Source organism: Chenopodium quinoa, unplaced genomic scaffold (assembly GCF_001683475.1).
Source record: "Chenopodium quinoa cultivar QQ74 unplaced genomic scaffold, ASM168347v1, whole genome shotgun sequence".
In the NCBI taxonomy this organism is placed as follows: domain Eukaryota; kingdom Viridiplantae; phylum Streptophyta; class Magnoliopsida; order Caryophyllales; family Amaranthaceae; genus Chenopodium; species Chenopodium quinoa.
The window spans coordinates 4,441,689-4,466,979 of record NW_018742681.1 but is presented as its reverse complement, the minus strand read 5'-3'; the positions used below and the strand labels follow the sequence as shown (position 1 = coordinate 4,466,979).

General features: G+C 39.1%; 1 protein-coding gene across 1 annotated transcript; it reads left to right on the top strand.

Annotated features, from left to right (window-relative positions):
• The first annotated feature begins 14,991 nt into the window (after nucleotides 1-14,991).
• On the top strand, nucleotides 14,992-24,256 carry LOC110722438. Its single transcript, XM_021901710.1, has 5 exons — nucleotides 14,992-15,599; nucleotides 17,644-18,361; nucleotides 19,775-20,138; nucleotides 22,940-23,305; nucleotides 23,907-24,256. Exons 1-4 carry the CDS (start codon nucleotides 15,323-15,325, stop codon nucleotides 22,988-22,990), a joined length of 1,410 nt encoding a protein of 469 aa, XP_021757402.1. The 5' UTR covers nucleotides 14,992-15,322; the 3' UTR covers nucleotides 22,991-23,305; nucleotides 23,907-24,256.
• The last annotated feature ends 1,035 nt before the right edge of the window (nucleotides 24,257-25,291 follow it).

The window sequence follows — 25,291 nt, the reverse complement described above, 5'->3', positions numbered from 1 at the left end:
AGATGTCAACTGCTACCACTGGTTTGGTTAGTGATAGAGTTATCCTTGTCTCAAAAACGGCTACGTGGTTGCCCTTTGGGACAGTCGTATAGGTGCCGTGTAATTATTTTATAGAACAATGTTCCACCCAAAAGGGAGCTGCTCTCTGCGACGAATTTCATCCGAATGGATGCCGCCGGACGCCTGCTATAATGTTGGGACAGGTCGGATTAGTTTTTAAAAGTTAGATCAGTTGACTAGGCGCCTGGTCTGATCATTCGGCCAGTGGCCTTGGTATGTTCTTGGTGAACGTATGTGCTAAGTAAAAGAAGGGTAGCCGCCTGTTAGTTACAGGATCGGCCAGGCCCTAGTCTTTTTAGCTAAGTATTGTGAGTAAAATACTCGAGGGAGAGTAGCCGACTGTAATGGAACAGACGGCATGCCCCTGTAAAGATAAAGAGTGAAACTCAATGGAGAGTAGCCGACTGTAAAGGTACAGACGGCATGCCCCTCGTAATACAAAATTGAATAGTAAGTGCCAACTTTATTAAGTGGCTCTTTACTTTACATCATTCAAAAGAAATATTTCTTAAGGTTATCTACATTCCAAGTTCGAGGCAACGGTTGTCCGTCTGGTGTTTCCAGACGGTAGGTACCGTCCCTGACTTCCGCATAGATTCGGTAGGGTCCTTCCCAGTTGGGAGTTAGTTTGCCAGACTCGCTAGCCCTACCAACTGCTTCCATTTTTCTAAGTACAAAGTCCCCTACTTTGAGTGGACGCCTGTGCACTTTTTTGTTGTATGATCTAGTCATTCTCAGGCGGTAGATTTCATGGCGCAAAACAGCATTGCCCCTCTTTTCAGGAAGTGAGTCTAATGCCAGGCGCATAGCTTCCCAGTTTGCCTCTTCGTCATATAGCATTACTCGAAGAGTCGGCTCGTAGTGTTCTATTGGAAGAACAGCTTCTGCACCATAAGTTAGGAGGAATGGAGTTTCTCCAGTCGCCCCTTTTTCAGTCGTCCTAATGGCCCAAAGAACATGTGGTAGTTCATCTGCCCATAGGCCGCCTGCTCGTTCAACTTTTTTCTTGAGACCGTCTGAGATGATTTTATTAAAGGCTTCTACCTGGCCGTTTGCTTGTGGACGGCCGACAGATGCAAAGTAATGTCCAATTCCTTGGTCTCCCAACCAGCTTTTGAGAACAGGCGTCTCAAATTGGGGACCATTATCAAAAACCATAGACATGGGAACCCCGAACCGAGTGATGACGTTTTTCCAAATGAATGAAATTACATCTTTCGTCTTGATTCCCTTTACAGCCTCCGCCTCTACCCATTTAGTGAAGTAGTCAACGGCAACAAGTATATACCTTCTGCCGCCTGTAGCAGGCGTATATGGACCCAGAATGTCCATACCCCACTTAGCAAACGGTAGTGGGCTGTGAATGGTAGTGAGATCAGTAGCCGGACGGTGAATTAATTTGCCAAACCTTTGGCACTTGTCACATTTTTTCACCATCTCCATTGCATCTGCTTCCAAAGTAGGCCAAAAGTAGCCCTGCCGCCTTGCCCTTTGAGCAAGCATCCTACCACCTATATGGGAAGCACAGAAACCAGAGTGAAGATCATCTAGTATCTCTCGTCCCTTTTCAGGAGTAACACACTTTAAGAAGGGTTGAAGGTGCCCCCTCTTGTGCAGTTCCCCCTGTATCATTTCAAAACAGGAGGCTCGTTTTTTCAGTGATGCCGCCTGTTGAGGATCATCCGGCAGTGTACCGTTTGTCAGATATGCCCTGATTGAATCCATCCAGGTTGAGCTTCTGTCTAGAATTCCAATAGGATTTTCCTCGATGCTTCTCTTCTCCATTACTTCCCAAAACACAGTTCGAGGAGTATCGGAGGAGGCGGATGATGCTAATTTCGAGAGTGCATCTGCCTGGTTGTTTTCTGATCTCGGTACTTGGATCAGATGGAAATCCTCAAGGGAGCCGACTGCTTGTCGGACCGCCTGTAAATACTTGATCATGGCCGGATGTGTTGCTTCGTATTCGCCATTGTACTGACTCACTATCAGTTGTGAATCAGAACAGGCGTCTATTTTCCTTGCCCCGGCCGCCTTACACATGCGGATCCCGGCTAGTAAAGCTTCATATTCTGCCTCATTGTTTGAAGCCTGGAAACTGAAGCGTAGAGCATACTCGAACCTGTCGCCCTCTGGAGATTGACATACGACGCCTGCTCCACAACCGTTTGAAGTAGAGCTTCCGTCCACATATACCTTCCAGACTTGGTCTGGAACTTGAGAGTCAGGAGGACGAGTCATCTCTACAATAAAGTCAGCAAAGGCTTGCCCCTTCACTGCTTTTCTAGGCTCGAAAGTAACTTCGAGACTCTGCATTTCTATGGCCCATTTGATCATTCGTCCGGAGGACTCCATGGTGGTAAGGGGCCGTTTGATCGGTTGGTCGGTATACACGACGACTGCATGTGCCAGAAAGTAGGGCTTCAATTTTTTAACAGCCATGAAGAGTGCAAGACCAAATTTCTCCACTAGGGGATACCTCAACTCGGCATTTTTCAGTACGTGACTGACAAAGTAGACCGGAAGTTGACAGCCGTCCCTTTCAGCAAGGAGCACCGCGCTTAACGCATGATCAGAGACGGCCAGGTACATGTAGAGATTTTCTTTGGGCAAAGGGCTGACCAGCCTTGGCAAGGAATGCAAGTGAACCTTTAATTTCTGGAAGGCGGCCTCAGCATCCGGCCCCCATTCAAACCTTGCCTTTTTCTTAATTGCCTGGAAAAAGTATAGGCATTTGTCGCCTGATCGGCTTAGAAATCTTCCCAAGGCCGCCAGACAACCTGTTAACTTCTGAACCTCTCGGACGGTACGAGGCGACTGCATGTCAACGACCGCCTGTACCTTCTCAGGGTTCGCCTCTATTCCTCTCTGGTTGATAAGGAATCCGAGAAATTTCCCAGACTCAACTCCAAATACACATTTCTTGGGATTGAGCATGACATGGTGCCGCCTGAGTGTGGCGAAAGTTTCTCGGAGGTCCGTCAGATGATCTTTCTGAAGTTTAGTCTTAACAATCATATCATCAATGTATGCCTCGACGTTTCTCCCAATCTGATCAAAGAACACTGTGTTTATCATTCGTTGGAATGTAGCCGGGGCATTCTTAAGACCAAACGGCATGACCGTATAACAGTATAATCCCTGATCAGTGACGAAGGCCGTCTTCTCCTGATCTTTCTTCCACAAAGGAATTTGATGAAAACCAGAATAGGCGTCCATAAAACTCATCAAGGCATGGCCGGCTGTTGAGTCGACCAGGTTATCAATTTTGGGCAGAGGGTAACTGTCTTTGGGGCACGCCTTGTTCAAGTCTGTGTAGTCTACACACATTCGCCAGGTGCCATTCGGCTTTTTAACGAGTACCACATTTGCAACCCAATCTGGGAAGTAACATTGCCGAATGAACCCTGCATCAAGTAATTTTTTGACTTCGGCGGCGGCCGCCTGACCTCTTTCTTCACCATGGTTCCGCTTCTTTTGCCGTACCGGCTTCTTTTTCGGATCCACAGCGAGTTTGTGTACTGCCAGATCAGGACTAATGCCTGGCATTTCATGGACTTCAAATGCAAAGATGTCCTTGTATTCTTTCAACAGGTTGTGAAAGTCATCACCAAGGTTTCTCAGAGCAGTCGTCCCAACTTTGACTGTTCGGTCAGGGCGGGAGTCGTCTAATATCAGGTCCGTATGCTCACCAGCCGGCTGAGGGCGGAACTCATCCGGCCGGTCCTCTGCCAATGATTGCTATTTTCTTGCCTTTCTGGCGGACTCTGTCTGGGACGCCTTTCTTTTTCTGTCGCCTGTTTCTTGAACAGGCGCACTTTCCTTGACATTGTCAAGGTCTGTTTTTTCTCCACTTGACCCAGTGGCCTTAGCAGTGGGTTTGACATCCGAGAGATAGCACTCTCGGGCCATCCTCTGATCTCCCCTTAGGGAGCCGACTGTTCCATTGTCCCTTTCAAACTTAAGCAGCATAAGTGACGGGATTATAACAGCCTTGGCACTATTCAGGGTTGGGCGACCCAGAATCATGTTGTAGGCAGAGAGTTCCTCTACAACTAGGAATCGGACTACCATGTGTCGTCCTTCCCCTTTTTCGCCCAGGCGGACAGGTAGATCAACTCGTCCCAGTGGGTGGACGACTCCTCCTCCAAACCCTATTAAAGGGTGGGAGGCCGGATGTATGCAGTCCGTCTGATATTTCAGTTTTGACAGACATTTGCTGCTGATGAGATCTGAAGAGCTCCCAGTATCTATGAGGATTCGACCAACTCTCTGGTTGGCCACTTTACATTCAATAACGAGAGGGTCGTCATGCGGCCCCCTTATTCCTCCTAGATCCTCTTCAGTGATGACAATCTCAGGAAATGTATATTTGGACGGTCGTTCTTGGTGAACGGAATTTACATCTAACCGCCTTATATTATCTTTGTTGCCCCTAATAGTGGGGCCGCCTCCTGAGAAGCCGCCTGCAATGGTGTAGACGACTGCATCATCTGTATCGGAACTGTCGGCCTGTTGATTCTTTTTGGCCGACTGCTTTTTTGAGGAAGTATTCCCCGTAGATTTCTTGACATAAGTGTCAAGATCACCTTGATCAGCCAAGCGGTCTAGGTACCGCATGAGACTAATGCAGTCATTGGTGTGATGACCAATGTCATCATGATAAGCACAGATTTTGTCTTGGTTCCGGTTGCTCGCAGAACCCTTCATGGGGAGCGGTTTCTCAATTGAGAGCCGTCCCTTTATTTCTTTTAGGATAAACTGGTTATCCTTGTTAAACACATACTTTGGGGAGTATGGTTTGAATTCCTTTTTCTTCTTGGCCGGCTGTTTAGAGGAATCAGCCGCCCAGACCCCTTTTCTTTTTTCATCTTTGTTGGACGACTGTTTCTGTCGTCCTTCTCTATTGTCGAACCTCTTCCCGTCCGACTGTTTCATTGTACACAGATCAGTCGCCTGTATATAGGCTTCTGCTTCAATCAAGGCCTCTTGAAGAGTCGCCACCCTTTTTCGAACTAAATCAAATTTGAAGGTAGACCCGTCTTTGAGACCTCTAAAAAAGTCAGTATAAGCTACCTCATCCGGTAACCCTTGAATCTGTATTCTCATCAGGTTGAACCGCCTGATGTAGGAACGAAGCCCCTCCTTTTCACCCTGCTGAATTGTTCCCAAATCAAGGGTCGTTTTCTTCGCAGGGATGTTCATTGCAAAGTTGGAGGCAAATAAGTAAGCAAGCGTCCTGAAACTGTTTACACAACCAGTCGGCAGGTTGCCGAACCATTGCTGTGCAATTCCCTTGAGAGTTGCTGGGAAACACTTGCACCAAGTGGGATCATCCAACCCTTGAAGGTACATCAGGTTGGTGAATGCCATCAGATGGTCTTCTGGGTTAGTAGTGCCATCATAGGCGCCTACTAAAACATTTTTTACTTTGGCCGGCTGAGCGGCTTCAGTAATTTCCTTGGAGAAGGCCGACGGCTGTTCACCAAGTCTAAGCAGCCGTAGCTGCCAGTCCATAGGTTGGACGTTTTTTGCTGCAGGTCCACCAAATGGAGGTGGCTGCATAAAATATTGTTGTTGCGGCACAAATGGCAAATTTGGTACCGCCTGCGCACTATGAAAGCCAGACTGACGGGAGGTGCCGCCTGACTGATTCTCATGGTACGACTGAGTTGGCCTCATCGAGGCATTTCGCAAACTGTCCTGAAAATTTGAAGTAGAAGCCGACTCTGATAATCGGTCACTCTTCTTCTGCTCTAGCAGGTGCCGAGCATCTGTGAACGTTTGCTTTGACCCATCCGCCTGAATATGACGAACCGGTTTCCTATTTCCCGTAGGATAACGGAGTTTTGTGAAATCAAGAGCAGACGGCTCCCGCTTCTTAGATTTAGGATGGGGAGTCGCCTCTCGCCCTTGAACTGGCTTCCTCTTCAGTGAAGTGGAAGGTTTTTTGGCCGCCTGCTCTTTGACTGAAGCAGGCGGTTTTTTATTGATCAACTCTTGGATCTCTCCCTTGAATCCCCTCATGAAGGTCATGAGTTCGTTCCTTGTGATCGGAGCAGACCCATCAGTCGGCTGTTGCCGAGCAAGCGGTGCGCCTGCTGGCTCGCTTCCTGTTTGAAGATACTCCCGTTCCCTTATTTCAGTATGACGGGTACGGCGGGCCCTTAGGGTCCCGTCTGGAGCTGTATGAGTTTCAACTTCAAATTCACTTTCGGTATCATGGTCCGACTGAACTTGAGGGTCGTCTAGGGGACGCCTCTCTTCTGGGGTCGGTACAGACTTGGATGCCATCTCTGAAGTACTCTCCCCACAGACGGCGCCAAATGTTTCGGGGTTTTCTGATGTCCTGCGGGAGAGTTACAATTCCGAGACTGGAACCGGACGCCTGTACCTGCAAAATAACGGAGACTCCTGAGAGCTCCGCCTCCAACGGTCAAGTTAGTACCTGATTAAGGAGTAATTAATACAGAAATTAAAGTAATAAGGTCTCTCCAGGTGAGAGTATTTAATGTAGGTAATCTGCTTTGCTAGCGAGATCAGCCGGTTATTAGTGTGTTCTGTCAATTATTCGGTCCCTGATTAATGAGGATTAATCGAGTATTTATAGCCTTGGGAAGCGTGCAACTCTCTAGGTTTAAGGTAAACCTAGGGCCGAACGGGCTTCTAGACTGAAATGGGCCTTGATGGCCGGTTGTCCCATTTGGCATGGGTGGACACGTGGCGTGTCTTAAGTGGTCCGTGGAGGACGCGTGGCGGAACCTGGTTGGTCCACTTGTCAAACGGCGCTTGGTGGATAAAAATCCCCTAATCAGGGTCCCTAAGCCAACTTGACAAAGGAACCCAGTTCTTAGGCATGGCCACCATCTTGTCGTCCTTCTCCACCCTATTGACCCCAAAATATTCAAGCTGGTGCATTTGGCTGGGGTGGACGGGTGGCTTGTACAGCTTGTGGTCCCCGCGTCTAAGCTGGATCGGCTTGGAATTGAATCGTTTCATCCTCAGGTTGAACTCCACATCCTTAGTCTTGATGCGGTAGAAACGATTCTTCCGGTCTCGCCATTTGGAGACGCAGTCAACCACCACCATATAATCCTTGGTGGTGCTAAGGATGAACCAGCCGTCTGTGTGCTTCTCCAGCTTGGTCATGGAGTGCATCTAAAAAAAACCGGAAAGTCTAGTTTAAAGCCCTTGCGGATGCACGTCACCAAGTACCCGAGCACATTCAGCCAACTGTTTAGCATCACCTGGAAAAGAGCTATATTATATTCGTCCAGAACAGTGCGGACGAAAAGGGAAAGCGGAGTCCGACGTTGAAGGTCGCCCTATAGACGCAGAAAGCTTTGTGGCATGGCCGCTCATCCTCCCATTTTTCCACGGAGTGAGATTTTCGCGGTGCCACCAGCTCAAAACCCTCTCCCTGATGGAGGAACGCCTTGTATTCCTCAAATCCATCATTGAGGTAGCCCAAGGTCGTGCTACCAACTGTACAGGCGTACGGGTCTTTGAAGTTGTCAATATTGGCGACCTCACCGTCGGCCGCCGCCTCTCCTTTGGTCGTCTCACCTTCTGCCTCGGCCTCATCTTCTGCCTCCTTGTCTTCTTGGTGAGGGCGGTAATTAATTCAGAGGACAACACTCTGTCCAAGTCTGCTGCCTCGGCCGAGCTACGACTCCTTGACACATGGCCGCCCCCAGCTAAAGGAGGCTCTTCAGGAACTAAAGGACCTTTACCCTTATCTTTAGCATCGGCTGCCCAAGTTTCCGAAGAAGGGCCACTGCGAGGGGGCAGGTCGGACGGTTCGTTGATAGAAATTCCAACTCTTGGTCTTTTTGACCTGCTATGTTGGAGATGGGATGGTGAAGGAACTGAAACGGACGAACCAGCAGTGGCCGCCCGAGAAAAGGAAGGAGGCCTCTCACGAGATCGTAACCCAGCCGATTGTTTGGCCGAGTTGGCTTGTTGTGAGGACCTAGGTTCTGGGGTTGTCCCGGACACTCTAACAGCAGAAGAGACGCCCTGTGCACGATGGCGTTCCTCAAAAGATGAAGTCACTTCCACGGCCGAGCAATGAGTGTCCTTGGAAGCGGTCGTGGGAGTAGTAGATGGAGTTTCTTAGTCAGTATTGTTCGGGTCATAAGGAGTCCTAGGATTCACAAGACTACCGTCTGGATTTCTGGCCATATGACGATCATGCGTTTGCATTGTTCTTGCCATGTCCGACTACAGGGACAAAGAAGAATAGGCGGAGGTGAGTTGGTACGCACTAGAAACGGACCCACTCCATGTAGGAGACAACTCGTCTCCGTCCACTCTAGACTCCTCAGTCCCAGACGAACGACCGGCCTCATGAGGAGAAACGGACGAAGCCGAGTATTGAGCCAGATTTAAAAAATGAAAAGCAAGAAAAATAATACAAGTAAAGAAGGGAAAGAAAACAGGTGGCCTACCTCTATACGTGTAGAAACTTGAGAAGTCTTGAAAGTTGACCGGAAAACTCAAGAAATACGCCTGGAAAACTCAAATACACGGCGGAGCTCTCGAAGATTCAAAGAAAAAACACTTTATCTCTCTAAAAGCTATGATCTCTCTTTAAAAATCACAAAGTTCCAAAGTGTGAAAATGAGGTCAAAACCCCTATATATAAAGGCAAAATTTATGGGGGCATATTTCCCGCCTAAAGAAACTGAACGGTTACAATTTGAAAATTTAACCTAGAATTCAAAGGGGCAAAAGGACAACGCTGTTAGGATGAACGGAAAAAGAGACGGCCAAATAACGGCGCGTCCAAAATGATAATCAAAATAAACAGAACTAAAGCTTCCATCTCAATAGCTAGACGTCCACTTCCCCCCCCCCCCCCCCCGAAAATTTAGGCGGCATACTTTATCCGCTTCTTTCTCAGAGCTAGGCATCCTCTAGGGGATTCCTAGGCGAACGAAGGCAGCATGCCAGCCCAAGTCGACCAACATCGAATGGGGCAGATAGATCTATACATCTTAGCAGCTTGCCCAATCTCTGTATACTTGTACGCCTCGAGCCAAGTGAAAGTTCAGAGGAGGCGGTCGTTATCGTACGAGCCACCTCCTCTCAGGGGCAAATGTTTAGGGTAAAAATAACCCATGTACGTGGACCAATCCCGTAGTGACACGTGGCCCAATTGAAGGGGACACGTGTCACTATGGGAAAGTGACGCGTGTCTAAGGCACAAAAGAGCCCTTTTAATCAGCATTGAAAAGGCCTTCTTACATCATGGCCTAAATCCCGAGAGATATTCGTGAAAGCCGCAAAACAGCGCCCCTGTACTACACGTGGCATTGTTTGATTGCACAGCCAATCACGTCACAGAATTTTAGGGTATAAACCCCAAAGGGGAACAAACTCCCACCCCTATAAATACTCCAATCATTTATGATGGGAGGGGTGGATAACGACATTACAAGCAAGAGCATTAAATAGCTCCAACTTCTCTCTACTTTTTCTCTCTAAGCCTTTTCGTTCAGATATCTAACTAGATCGTCAGAGGCGAATATTCCGGTAAAGGAATATTCGTTTATTTTGCTGGTGTCCGAGTCTCATTGCCTGAAGAGCGCGACCAGTATCCGAGGAAATCTAAAAAACACACGAAACAACTTTAATCTCAACAATTAATCAACACAATCTCTAAATTAAGCACAATCAATCAATCATCCAAGTTTCACCCTATCCCTAGCTAAACAACTACTCAAATATCATCATCTAATCAACAAACAACTAAAGAAATTAAGAATCAACAATCTATGAAGAAAAATTACACTAATCAAAGATCAAACATCAAAATCAAATCAAACAAACATGAAGTTACTATTCAAAGCAATAAAATGAGATAGAGTTAGAAATGCTCATTGATAATAGAGAAGATCTTCAACACAATTGTCACCATTAAATCTTCAATCTCTCAATCACCATTAAAATTCCTCACTTTCTCTCTCTAAAATCTACTCCTAAACTAACCCTAAATTTAGAGAGAGAAGCTCTCAACTAAGCTAAAATTATGATAAAAATCTAAAGTGAAACTTGCTCTAAAAAATTGCCCCAAAATTGGGTTACAAAGATTTATATAGTAGGCACGAACAAAAACCGAGCAAGGCGAATACCCAGGGAGGCGTGGCTGCGCGGGCAAGGAGGCGCGCCCGTGCAGATCTGGGTTTCTTCGATTCTTCTCGCGGCTTCCTGAGTTTGCTAAGGTCTTCGAATGAACGCGCAATATGATGATGATGAACACTAAGAGTGGCAGTCCCAAAAAGCACTTGATAGTGGGTTCAACACCCCATCTTCATGAGAGCACGGCTTAAGAGCGCAAGAACTGGAACTTGGAGAATCCACTTCCTTGCATCTTGAGATTTCCAATTGCTATGAGCTTGCTCCAAAAGCATCTTCCACCTTAGTAAATCACCAATATCAAGACTCGGACCTCGTACAATACCTACAACCACAAAAATAGAGCAAATAAAGGAGAAAGGAGTTGAAAAACCAACAAAATGAACAACAACTACAAAATAAGGGAGGAAAGGTAAAACCAAGACCAAATGCATAAAACTAGGCATTTATTGAGCATGAAAGCTATGAAAAGAGGAAGAAAACAACCTAAATTCTCATCAAATGGGTGCCATTTATGACTCCCATCAGATACAATCCTATGACCTGTCAACTTTTTGATGAGGATGCTGTATGGAAAAAGTTGTATGAGGTAATTGTCAATAAGTTTATTTTGATTTTATTCTTTTATGGATCAAATAGGGATCTTTTTAAACTAATAAGCTTTTATTTTTGTGATAATTTGATGCGAATGTATGATTGTTACAAAAGCATAAGTCTGCCAAAATTTTTAGAAAGAAGGGATGTAAGCATTATGATAAATTATGCACAATTTATGGGGATACGTACAACCGCTACCGGTGCTAGTTCACATCCTTCTACTAAAAGCCCTTTTGGGAGTGAGGATGAAGATGACACCGATGGAGAAGGGGGTGACTCGAGAAAACAATGTGAAGAGGGTCCTAAAAACAAAAAAAAATCAAGCCTAATGTCAATCGTAAGAAACTTAGGATGTTAATGTAGCAATGGCGGATGCCTTGGTTACAATGAGTGAAAATTCCAAGAAGAAACTTGAACTTTTTGAGAGAAAATTTAATGGCAATGATGAAGGTGGGCATCAGTCCAAGGAGGGTCATGATTTGCTCATGGAATGTTTAGATGCACTAAGTGCTCTTGAGGGAATAGATGGAGCTTCATTTGCAAAGGCAACTAAACTAATACATGATGATCCATTGTGGAGGAAAATGTTTCTTAGATTTCCACATGATAGGAAGATAGATTTTGTGCTCAACCTTTAAGAATTATCTTGTTAGTATAAATTTTTTTCCCTTCAATAATGCATTTTTTAGTGTAAAACTCACTTTAGATCTTTAAGAAACCGCATTTGCAAAGAATTTCAAATATAACAGGTCACCAATATGTCCAGAAATGCTTAACGGTCATCCAATGATATGTTATGATTTGCTTCGAATGACTCCTCAGATCTTTATTATCTTGTGTGAAGAATTGAAAAAAAGGGAAAAGTTGAAAGATTTCAAATTTATATCAGTTCAAGAACAAGTTGCAATGTTTCTTCTTATTATTTCTCATAATTCGAGGCATAGACTTATAGTGGATATATTTCAACATTCCTTAAAATCTACTCACCGCCATTTTCGAAAGGTTTTGTATGCCATTGCATCATTATCAAAGTATTGGATTGTTCCTCCGGCATTTGATGAAACACCTCCAGAAATAAAAAAAAAAACCCAAGATACTATCCGATTTTCAAGGTAATTTTATGTCATTATTTTTTAATTTTTACATATTATCTATGTATTAATTCGTTAAGTATGTAGTTTGAATATAACGTTTATTATACAATTGCATAGGAGCTATTGATGGAACTCATGTATCAGCTCGTGTGCCACAAGATGATCAAATTCCCTATTGTGGAAAAGAAAAAAAGCCTACGATGAATGTAATGTGTACTTGCTCGTTTGACATGAATTTTACATTTGTGATGGCTGTGTAGGAAGGTTCGACAAATGATTCAAAATTTTTTTGGAGAACAATTACAAATGTAGAAGAGACCAAGTTTCCTATGCCTCCTACTAGAAACTATTATCGTGTAGACTCAGGCTATACAAATATGCCAGGATTTCTTTCACCGTATCGTGGAGAACGATATCATTTGCGTGATTATAGAGGAGCAACAAGCCCACAAGGTCCTGAGGAAATATTTAATTATACACATTCTTCATTGCGAAATGTTATTGAAAGATGTTTTAGGGTATTAAAAGCTAGATTTCCCATTCTCAGAGATATGCCTTCTGTAGACACCCACTTGTGTCTCCCCAAAACCAAACCCAGTGATGAGTACCTTTCACGTCGAATCATAATCGAATGAAGTGAAAGTGTGGAAAGTCTAGTGTTGCGGTTATTTTTATTTCTTTTCTTTCTCTCTGTTTTGAAAACCTATTTTGAGAAAACAGCCAATCCAGTTTGGTTGGTCCATGGCAAGCCCAATTCCGATGAATAATGAGGAAGTTATGGCCAAATTACTAAACTGGGCCCGATTTGATCTTTATATGCGGCCCAATGATCTAGATGAGGGCCTAATATTAATTTATCATTCCTAATGCAATTAGAATTGATTATATGCTTCTAGATTCTTCTAGAAGATTCTTTTCATTCCTAATCTAATTAGCATTGATAAATTGACTTTAGTTTACTTTTTAGAGTTTTAATTAGAATAAAAGAAATGTTTTTAAGGAAAAAACGATTTTGCCCTCTCGTACGGAAAAAATTTATCAAATTAAGAAAACGCGTGGAAAACTGGATTCCAGCGCCTGGCGCCATACCTGGCGTTTGGCGCTAGACCTGGCATCTGGCACTAACCTGGCGTTTTGCGCTAGCCTGGCGTTTTATTCTTTTCGAAACTCTGATTTGATTTTTTTATCATATCCGGTTGATTTTCTCTATAAATAGCCTCCTAAAATTATGTTTTCAATCATAAAATATCATCAATTCTTCTCATCAACAACTATCATCAATTCTTCTCATCAACTCTCTAATTCTCTTCTCTCTCTAAGCTAAAGCTTATTCTCTCTCTCTTTCTAAACTAGCCCCTTTGCATACAAAATTTCGCATTCACAAGATCTAGAAACACATAGCCAAGTTCAAAGTTGCCTTCGCCCTAGACGTGAAAGGTTTTAATTTCTGAGGGTTTGGTCCCAAATCTCTCTTTCAATTATTTAATTTAATTGTTTGATTATTATTTTCCTTGAAGTTACTAACACGTGTATTTTGTTATTAGAAAGAGATACGAGGCATCCAAGTAAGTGCTTTTAATTGATTTATTGATATTATGATTCCTAGTATCATGTCTAGGTTGTAATTATGTTTCCTAGTGTCATGTCAGGGTGTTTTGATCTTCCTAGTATCATGTTTAGGTAATAACTATAATTTCTAATATCAAATATGACAATTATGATTTCTATGATGCCTTCTATTTTCTTTCCTATTCATGTTAGTATCATGTTAGGCTAAAGCTTGGATTTTTATTGTTTAGTGACATGCTAGGATTTGTTATTAATCTTGTTAGTATCATGCCTAGGATTTTGCTATTATTATGCTTTAACATGATTATGATTATTTCTATAATTGTTATAATTATTAATATCATGTTGCTTGATATTTATTGTTATTGCTTGATCACGCCTTTTATGCACGTTTAAAGGGAATTTGTACTTGTAATCACGCTTAATAAGATAATTAATAATCTTGTTTAGGGTTAATTTGATTATAATTCAAGTGATCGCCAATAATAGTTTTGTTTGTGTATTAATATTCAACCTACATAGATTAAATAGGTTTAGGGTTAATCCTAATGAGTGCATGTTAGTTAGAAAACACACATGAATACGATCAGAATAAAGTAGAGGCCTATTATTAGGGTAGGTTCAATCTCTTTTAGGTTGGATTTGTACCTTCATCCCCGAACTACTAGTCATGGTTCCAGACCTATTGGAGTTGACGATCTCCTGGATCGTTAAGGGGTGTAACCTTCACCCTGTGAACGGTTTACAAGTTCCTAAAACTTGTTGGCGACTCTTTTGCTCTATCTTCTTTCCCTTTGGATGCCACCGTACTTTAGTGTATGATCACGATGGTGTTCAAGTTTGGGGTAATGCTTGAAATATTCCCTACACCTTCATATGACTTAAAACGACAAAAATATATAATTTTGTCGTGCTGTGTTGTCCACAATTTCATAAAAATGTACAAGGACGGAGATCCTTCGTTCATACAGTATGCGGATGAAAATGTTGAACTAGAAGATTTTGCAATCAACAACAATGGACCCGAGGATTTAGTAACTCATTCTGTAAGTCAACAAGAACTTCAAAGAATGACTTAGTTTCGAGATCGTTTGGCAACAAGATTGTGGGAAAGACAAAATTCACAATGAAAGTCTTCAACGAGAAATAAATATTACATTGCATTTGACTATTTTATTGTTACTTTTTTTTTTCGTAAGTGTTCCTTTAAATTTTGTTAAAACCTAATTCAATCAATAAATTTTTTATTGAAATAATAGGTATATTTTTTTTGTGAAAATAAAAGCAGCTATTAAAAAAAATAAAATAATAATAATAATAATAATAATAATAATAAAATATCGGTAGTGTAAGAGTTGATTAAAGCTATAAATGATTTGGTAGTAAGTTTTGAGAGTTGATTATAAACTCAAAACTGAAAAATGAAAACAGTTTTTATAAACAAAAACATTAAAATCTAAAATCAGTTTTCAGTTTTTAAAAAACAAAAAATTGAAAATTGAAAACTGAAAACAATACCAAAGGAATCCTAAAGGTTTGTTCCTTTGGTCATCTCACTCACTCATCAATCTGCCTTGCTCTTTTAATTACACTTGATTGACACGTAAAATCGGAAAGTCTCAACCCAGAAAATACGTCAAACCCTATCTCCTCTCTCTTTCTCGTATTTAATCATCTGTTGCCCTAACTTTGTCCTCCTCTCCAAACCCTAATCCCCAAATTTCCATGAAAATCAATTCTGATCAACAAATTAGGGTTTCCGCCATGAAAACCATATCTTTCTGATGATCACTTCACCCTCAAAATTCATAGCAGCAGCAGCAGCAGCAGCTTCATCTCAATAGCTTCTTCGACTTTCGACAATGGAGGGTGGAAACGCTGTTGAAGATCCTGAGTCATGGGAAGTGGCGGATGTGGAGGAGAGTATGAAGAGATTGCTGCTTTCTTCCTCTATCAAAGACTCTGTTACTTCATCTTCTCCAAGCAATTCTATTTCAGCTGATGATTTGTCAACTTCTGGTTCGCTCAATTTGGCCTTTTCAACTGGTGCTGAAAACGCTGGGCTTTTGGATGATGCTATTAATCAGGTTGATCAGTTTCTTCGTGAAGCTTTGCAAAATCCTCGTGAACGCTTGTCGAGTAAGTTTATTTGCTGTTTCTTTGAATTTTTTATTCAGATTCGTGTATTTTTCTGTGCTTTGCTAAGTTGAATTGAAATTAGGCTGATTCTACGTTGCGTATGTAATATATAATTAGACTAAAAACGCAGAAAGTTATGTTTGTAGAATAGTTTGATTAATTTTTGGTATCGAAAAGTTTCGATGAGATATTGGTGAAGCTGTTATAGGACGAGGTGGGATTGGTGAGGACATTATTTTCGAAGTGATCAGTGGTGTATTGCTAACTTCATTGTCCTGTCGACGGTGTCTATTCCCACTTTTTGTTAGGTGTGACTTAATGAAGATAAATCTTGAGTTTCTACCTTGCCGAAATCAAGAAGAGAAGAAATGCATGATAGCAGTGTATTTGTGGATTTATGTTGTCTCGTTATGGTTAGACAGTTCCTGGTACAGGAATGTGGCAATGCTAGTTGACTTGTGGTTGTCTCTAGCTGGGCTGTGAATCGAGCATTAGCTAATGAATATAAAAGTCATAATGCCCCAATGTTGCGCCCAGAAAGATAAAGCAACAATTCTATGGGCATCAAGAAATTTGGTATATTTCTTGACAATTCATTTTGGATTAACATTTAACCAGCTGGAAATATTAATCGGATGAAGGAGCTGCTGTTTGCTACTTGAGTGTATTTTTTTTGTACTAAGGTGCTAATTGAGTTCCATTGATGAATTATGTGATTCACAAATACACGTGGCCATTATTTAGGACCATTTGTAGTCTATATTGCATTTTTGAGCTTGAATCCATCTTGAGTTGAATTGAGCACTGATGGAACTGCAATGGTGTTGAAGCTGTAGTCTTCGTGGAATAAGTTTCTTCGTGAGCCTAATTACATCTACCTAATGCCAAATTTTGCATATGCATTGACATTATAGTTGTCAATTTGGGGACTTGCAGTTTGACCTTAGTTAGGACTTAGGATAATTAGCTCATTTCCTGCATTTATGATATGTGAGAAGGAAAGTATTTTGTCTGCTGTTGTTCGGTTTGGGTCTTGATATGGAAACTTTTTGTTGATTTGCTTGTAAATACACAATCTGCTGCGTTTGTGGAAACTGATTTGCAGTTTAATTTTATATATATCTATATTTTTATTTTTTGTTTATGTGTGTATCTATTATTCTTAGTATATATAAGGGATCCCACTACATGGACATTCTGTATGATTGTATAAGTTGTGTAATTTGTTTAGCCGTGAAAGATGTAGTTTAGAGTGTTTGCATCCTCACTTTCTTAGGGATGTTTATAGGTTAAGATTGTTTTTGCCTTTTGGTATCACTAAGATGTAGCATGTAGATTGCTGGTTTAAACTCTCGTCTCCCTATGATATATCTGCTTTGAGGACCATGATACCATCATTCATTCATTTGTATTGTTTTTGGAGCTCATCAATTGTAGGATGAATTATTAAGGCTCGTAATTAGGCTTATTTTCCTCTTATTTTTCATTCCTCCCTTTTCTCCTCACATAGCTCTATGTGGTGTTTGTGATATTTCTCTGTTGATTGTGACTAATTTAGTGAGATCCATATCAGAGCTTTATGTTTCATTGTGTATGAATATGAGTAGTTTATTAACGTATACCATGCTTTAAGCTGTTCTGTACCAAAATGATGATGTTTGTTTTTCTTTGCAGCCGTCTCATAAATGCAATCCTAAAATTTTTAATTTTTTTTAAAAAAAATTCTTGAAGTCATGTAATCAACGACATATCTTAAAAAAAATTGAAGTCATGTCACCATGATTCCACAAAAATTGTGCTTTTGCTCAATTTGGTTTCGGTTATTTGTTTTGCAACTTGTCAAGCTATTATTAGTTTATTACCATAAAATTCAGTTCCATGTCATAGTTCTGTTATGAACCAAGGACTTAAGAGCATCATTAGGATTTCATGTGTCTTTTTGAGTTGCAACTTCTAATCTTCTGAGTGGTTTTGATGTGTATTGTCATGTTGATGTCAATTTATTTACAAGTTCTGATGTTGAATATATGATTGTTGATTTCAGTCCTGCGAATGGAACAAGATGTTGAACAGTTTATTCAGGATCCTACGCAGCAACAAATGGAATTTCAACAGCTTCCAACTTCTTATTTGAGGCTTGCTGCTCATCGTGTTGCTCAGCATTACTTTCTGCAGTCCATGGTCTTGCTAGATAATAGTCTCCCTGATGGATCGGGCTCCAGAATTATAGTCCAAAAGACTTCAACTGAGTGTCGTTTGCCTCGTATCCGCCTGGCAGATATCCCTGTAAACTTGCCTCAAGAAGACAATGGCATTTTCAAGGTTGCCATTAAGCAAAGGCCTCAAAAGCATTCATCTTCATCCAGCAGTGGTAATTCTGGATCTCAAAAAGCAAATCATAACAAAAGTGTCGAGGAAAGAAAAGAGGAGTACAACAGAGCTCGTGCACGAATTTTTAATTCTAATAACCCAAATGGTTCTCCTGGTTTAAAACCTGTAGTTGAGGTAAAAAAAGCAGATAACTTGCAGCTTCCATCTTTGGGACCACCAAAAGTTGATGAGAAACCTGCATCTGGAGCTTCTGACTTGAGTAGCGGGAGAGCTGTTTCAGTAGTTGATTCTTCAAGTGGTAGCAGTAGGTCAGCTAGAAGTAGAACAGAAAAAGACCCTGTCAGTAGGTACAGACCCAATAATAGGGTTGCTATTTTTAGAGACCGTGAAATCGACCGCAAAGATCCTGATTATGACCGGAATTATGATAGGTATGCGCTTTATTTGATATGGTTTGGGTTTTCTTATCGGGATAGTTTCATTCTTGCCTTCTTGAATCCTTCAATCCTGTACCCTAGAAAGAAGAGAGATTAAAATCTAATTTTCTTTGCTCTACTAACTTGGCCTTTTCAGTATATATGTTCACTCACTCGAATGCTTTCTAGCTGATCCAGGTGTATAAGCATGAACAAAAGAGTTACATGATATTACACATTGTTTCCTTTTTATACTGTCTCTGTGTGTGTGCTTGTTTGGGGGGGGGGGGGTGGCGGAGAGAGAAGGGAGTGTTGTGTGTTAATTTATTGTTGGTTTTAAAGCTTCGGCTGCAATTTGAATGGATATTTTCCCCTTTACCCCCTCAATACCCCCATAATATACAGGGATATATATTTCTGCTTGGTCAGCGTAACTGCATAAGTCATTTAAACCTTTAATTATAGACCTACATCTAAGTTGCACTATTTTACATGTAAAGTGAACATAACTTGTCAATTGAAGTTGCTTATTACATTCTTGATATATAAAATCTGCCTGTAGGCGGCGTTTTAATTTGCAAACTTCAGTTATCAACCTATCATCACCTTTAAATTTGTTGTATTTTTGCTGTATGTGCTTTTTGTTCTCACACGATAAAATTTATTGAAGAGCTGATCTTCCCCAAATAGCTCTTGGGTTGCTTTTAGGTGATTTCATGTGTAGCTTGTATATTACTTTAAATATTCCTTTTTCTGGACTTTATATCATACTTCATCCGTTCTATTAATATTGCAACAATGGACTTTTTGCAATATTTATCACTCTTGTTTGACCATATAATATGATTTTTACGTTAAGCAAAATATAGTCATGTAGGATCTTGTTGGATTTGTCTCATAAAATACTTTCACATATCAACTTTTTTATAATTTTTACTCTTAACACAATTATAGATATTTAGCATATAAAATGTTCTTTGGGATGCATAATTTCATCCTTGTTGCAATATTAATAGAAAGGAGGAAGTACTTTAATAGCAGGTATCACTTTTTCTTGTCCTCTGTTCATAAGACATAACTAAATACAGATGATTGGATTTCTAGTTCTCTGTTGCACTCTTGTTTAAATTTGCCTAGTATCATATCAAAAGTCAACTATTTGCCCTGGAATAAAATATTGCTTTCTTTAGTGACATTTCCTTAGGTTTCAGAATTACGTCTTTTCTCTTAACTATCCTATTTTGAACCAAGATGTTAGCTTTCTAATGTTATGATGTAATAGTCTTTCTGATGCTTGTAAAACTAATTCTGCAGTTCGATATTGCCTTCATATGTCTTGCTATTAATTACTCTGCAATCACATATTTATTGTGTGCCAAAGCATATTTTTTTAAAATTATATGCTAATGATATAGACTGTTTGTTCAGATATCTGCAAAGGTTTGACCCTGGATTTGGATTCAATGCTGGGCCCTATACTGTCCAACCTATGTACTCCCCGGCTGTTAATTATAATACTGAATTTCCTCAACTTGGCTCAACTCCTAGGCCTCAGATTTCTGCTGATCCACCTCGGCCACTCCCACAGCATTTACCTCCATGGGCATCTCCGTCTAACCCTGCAGGTCTCAGTTATGGTCATCCAGAGGCCATGATGGCTGCATATAGTCCAAATCATGTTAGTCCACGTTCTGCATCTACTATATATCTACATACCACTCATTACCCTTGTCAGCGTCCTGGAATGCCATTCATTCATCCTCATGAACATATTCACCAGTCATATCAGCAGGTATGCAATTATTCTCTATTTATATTTTGTAGTTGGGGAACAGGAGGGAAGAGAACGGCCCTTCCTGGGCATATTTTTGAGAAAGATGAACCAGTGAGGGAAATCACTGTCTCTACGGCTCTACCTTTACCTTTATTTAGAAGTAAATATACAATTATACTTGCATAGTCTAATGATGGTTAACTGGCCTTGTCTCCATGCTTGCTGGCTTCTTATGACTATCGTGAAGATTTTAGCTTTTGAGAGAGAATAATGGACATGTTGCTTTGATTGTTCGAATTTCATGTTTATTTAGTACATCTTCATGTGGTCAATTTGGCCAGGATGTTTGGGTTTATGATAGGTCCTTGTTGTTTAATTAGCAACTTGGTAAGACAAAAATATTGTTGGGGGGGGGGGGGAGGGGTCCTTGCTGTTTAATTAGCAACTTGGTAAGACAAAAATAGAGGGAAGGTTGGGGGGGGGGGTGAGATCTGACATAGTGGAGAATTCTGTTTTCACTTCAATAACAAACAAACTCTGTTGTCATATGGGAAGGGGGGGGGGGGGTGGTTGTTCTAACCTAGATCATGGAAGCATGGACATCTTATGTTTACAGAGGAAGATTTTAGCTCTGCATAGATGTTCTTTGTTTGTTAAAAGTGGGGTAAAATGAAGATTAAATATTTAGTGTCAAAGCTACATCAATGGGCCAACTCTGTTAAGCTCCTTTAGTATCAGGGTTTATAATTAAAAAATCTGATAACTTCCAACAAAAATTAATTGCATTTGCTTGTATAATAAAGCTAAATAGTATAAATTGTCATTCGTATCAAATGTAAATTTTTCAATGGCAGCTTTAAAACAAGTATATATGGCTAATACAATGATGTTGGAGGATATTAGAATGTCACATAGGAATTTGTTTTTGACCCAATTGACCGCTGATTGGTTGACAATTGTTTCTCTCATGGTTCTCCTATATTCTATTACTAGGTTAAGTCCCGTGCCATGCACGGTCATAATTAAATTTTACAACAAATAAATTACAAATAATGGTGTTAATTCAACATTAATTTATCTAGAAAAATTATTTGCAACAAAATAACTTGAATTTTAGTTTATACCAATACCAAATACTGAAATACGTAAAGGTTATTGAATTGGATTGTATAAAAAAATAATATAATAATAGAAATTTAGAAGCTATAAGGTTTTATCTAATAAAATTAAAATATTAGCTTAAATTTGTACCCATTTGCGAATTAATATACATCTATCCTTAAATTATTAACACATTTTCACATAAACATGAAAATTTATTTGATTTAATTTTACTGAATAATCAATATTTCTTAATCAATTTTTTTAATATATTTTTAGTGAGTAGTAGGAGTTTTTTTTTTTTTTTTTTTTTTAATAATCATATAAATATTAGAGTAATTAGATTAAATTTTCCAATATATGTTATGTATACTATAATAGAATGATTTTGTTCTTATAAACGTTATATAATTTTAAGATTTATATAAAGTATGCTACCAAATGATATTTTTTAATTAAAATAAATTTTATTGTCAAATGCTGAAAGCTTGAGAAAAAAAATTGATATTGATAATATTATAATAATCTTGGAAAATATCCTTCAAAATATATATATATATATAATTATCTTGGAAAATAATATTATAATACCTTATTTTTAATCTATCTTATTATTTATGTAAGTAAAAGTTTCCTAGTATATAAAATATATGTACAAAAAATTGAGTATAATGGGATTAAATATGTTGTTAAAATGGAAATAACTATTATTGTAGGTTATAAAATGAATGTCATTAAAAAATCGCAAAAAAAAGAAAAAAAAAAGGAAAGGAAAAAAGGCGGGAAATTTTTTAACCAGGATATGACAAGTGTCATTCCAGGTTTCGCCTTAAGTATAGGTTTATAGATTTCTCTCCATCTTTAAAGGTCTTTGTATCAAAAGTGTGTTTAGGTCAGTGACATAGAAACACCTTTTTTGTGTATCTTTAACCCCTCTCCTTTCAAAACGGAAATCTTTGGCTTATTTATAAACAATGTTTATAGGTTCCAACAAAAATTTAATTGGAGACAGGTGAGTTGACTTGAGGAGAGTTAAGTAGCATTGAGACAAATTCAGGGATCGCCGTATCCATATTCCATCTTTGTACCCAAAGTTTTGGAAATGGCTTGGGGATTATGTCCCCGAGTTGTCCCTAGTACGAGAATAACCACGAACTGGCATACCTGTGCTTCATATGGGGGAGTACCTGTTGAAACCATAGAGCACAATACACTCTGATCGTTACATATTAAACTAATGCCTTTGTATCTGGTTAGGAATCAAATATTGAAGGAATATTCTCTATACTGTTGTAGGTAGTGAATTATGGTTAAAATGTAATTTCATACTTTAGAGCTTTAGTTTTGGAAACTTAGCAGCGCTCGAAATAGCAGGTGACGAGTCTGACGACCTATGTGAGGGTGTTGAGGATCCCACACGGGTACTTTAGGTGATATTTTGATTTTGAATAGCATAGGTAGCCATAACACTAGTTAGTGATTTGATGCTGGTTAAAATTTAGGTGTCTTACCTGTGTGTAGGTCTTTGTAAAAATACTTCTTACATCCTCAAATTGTCTTGTATAAAATTACAAAATTTGATATTGTAAGGAAAGTGTATGAATGGTAAGATAAAAATGGTTTCGATAATGGAGAAAAAATAGTAGGAGAAAATTCTTGTAATTAGTTATACTTTGGCATTTTGTTCTTATATACTATTTGTTGTGCAATTTGTGCAGTCGCAACAGCAGCAACATGATGCAACCCTTGGATTTGCCCGGCCCCGTTGAGGGGCATGGGCAATGCCTGCACCCTGCCTGCTTGGAGTCTGAACTCCAAGGAAGTATGGCAGCACATTCTGTGAGGCAGGGTGCACAGGCATACAGAACTGAGGTGGGCCAGAATGATCTAAATTGGTTTGGGATCCTTTTTTAAACAGTTAGCTGGCCTTTTCTCAGTTCACATTTAGATTCCTTGCATTATTTGCGAGGGAGCTTGTGATTGGGACACATCTCAATCTGAAACTACCATTATTGATGATGATGATGAAAAACAAACTGAAAGCACGTTGTTACCTTGAGAGGCCTGAGATTTTTTCAGTTAAGGTATGCCAAGAATTGGTGCTTTCTATAACGTATAACTATAGGAGATGCCTATTACAATCCTTGAATATTTTCATATGGATATATGCTGTGATATGTTTGAAATACAAGTGTAATTATTTGCTGGATTTCATGCAAAAGAACTGTGCATGACAGGATTTTGTATTAACTACTATATAACATGCTTTTTTAGTTTGACATGAAGAATCAACTTAGGCCCTATTCCCCTTTTTTTTCAATTTATTTTAGGTTTTGATAAGGATCAATAAGGGTTACCCAATTTCATGATACAACTAATATGCGCTCTAATAAGTTTGTAATAGTCAATATTAGGTTAATAGAATGCATCCTTTTTTGCCCAACATTTTTTGATCAACGTTGTTTTAATAAATCTCATTTAAAATTGTTAAGAGGAGCTTTTTGCTAATGTTCCATTGATAATAATGTTTCTGGAACTTGAAATATTGTCTGGCTAAAAGGTTTTAAAGGCATCGGCTTCACTTTTTAGATATTCAAACATGCTTTATAAAAATATCTTTGGACTCTGGTTTCCTTGTAATTGTAATTACAAACTGATATCCAGCTTATCTTTCAATCTTTGTAGTAACCCTAGAAGCCTGGAGCAAAGTAAAACAGCATTGGGGATGTAATGCTCCCTGAATGTTGGCATGGAGCCATGGAGCATTTGGGTAAAGTTGTGTTCGTGAGTGCTCTCAATTGCTTGTGGAAGGATCAATATGATGTTAATATTAGCAGCACACGCCTTTGTTTTCGTTTGGATTCGAGTTGAGATGTTTCTAAATATATTGGATAGTTTATGTTCCTTTCAAATTCTTAATGTAGATAATGTCGTCACCGCTCTCTAAAATGCATTACTATTGAGCATCAGCCTAAATCTATTACGATGTTCCTATTATCTGCTCAATTTCAATTTCTATATTACTTTACAGAGAATAGGCGTTACTTTACATATTGTTCAACTGTTTGTCAATTGTCATCTTAAAATATCAAACTACTTAGGCCCCGTTCTTTTGAGATGTTCTACTCAAATTTGCGCTGTTCTATTTTCAAATAATAATTAATATTTAATAATGATAATTATTTCAATAATCTAGTTTTAATTTTAATCAATATTTATGTTTTATTATTATTTTTATGATTATTATTAATAGGAAAATTATTATTATTATTATAAAATATTATAGATCCCCTACAAATATTTTAAAAGAAACCTAGAAGTATTAAAATTATCAGATAGTAGAAGGTAATGAACTTGTAATATTTTATAATTTTATCATTTACAATATCTCACATCATAAATGAATTTGTTTATAAGAAAGTATTAAAGCGGGGATCCTAAAAAAACTAAATTACAGATTACATATCATAGCTTTTGTTAAATAGAAAACAAAAACTGGCCACATTTTCTACGTTACTATTTCAATTAAAGTAATGCGTTGCTATTAATAATAAAAATAATTATAATAATTGTTATAATAATTAAAATAATTAATAATAATAATAATATTAATAATAATAATAATAATAATAATACCAAATATATTTTGGAAAATGCTAATGAACGCCCCGGTGAAGGTAATAACAACCAAGATCAAAGCACCTATACCTAATAATAAAAATAATTATAATAATAATCGATCGGAAAGCGACAATGAAGGTGATAACAATCAAGATTAAAGCAACAATGAAGATGATGAGAATCACAATCATATGAAAGTGGATGGTTAATTCACCATGTTGTTAAACGCGAATCTAATTATGTTCTTATTTTGATATGCGGTTGTAATAATTTGAAGATGTTAAACTGTTGTCTTTTATCTTTCTACTATTAACATATGTTAAATATGATACACATTTATTTATAATAATAATAATAATAATAATAATAATAATAATAATAATAACAACAACAACAACAACAACAACAACAACAACAACAACAACAACAACAACAACAACAACAACAAC

Coding starts and splice junctions, on each gene's coding strand:
- LOC110722438 (XM_021901710.1), top strand. CDS start 15,323: ATGGAGGGTGGAAACGCTGTTGAAGATCCTGAGTCATGGGAAGTGGCG. Junction 15,600..17,643: donor TCCTCGTGAACGCTTGTCGA/GTAAGTTTATTT, acceptor TGTTGATTTCAG/TCCTGCGAATGGAACAAGAT. Junction 20,139..22,939: donor TTCACCAGTCATATCAGCAG/GTATGCAATTAT, acceptor CAATTTGTGCAG/TCGCAACAGCAGCAACATGA.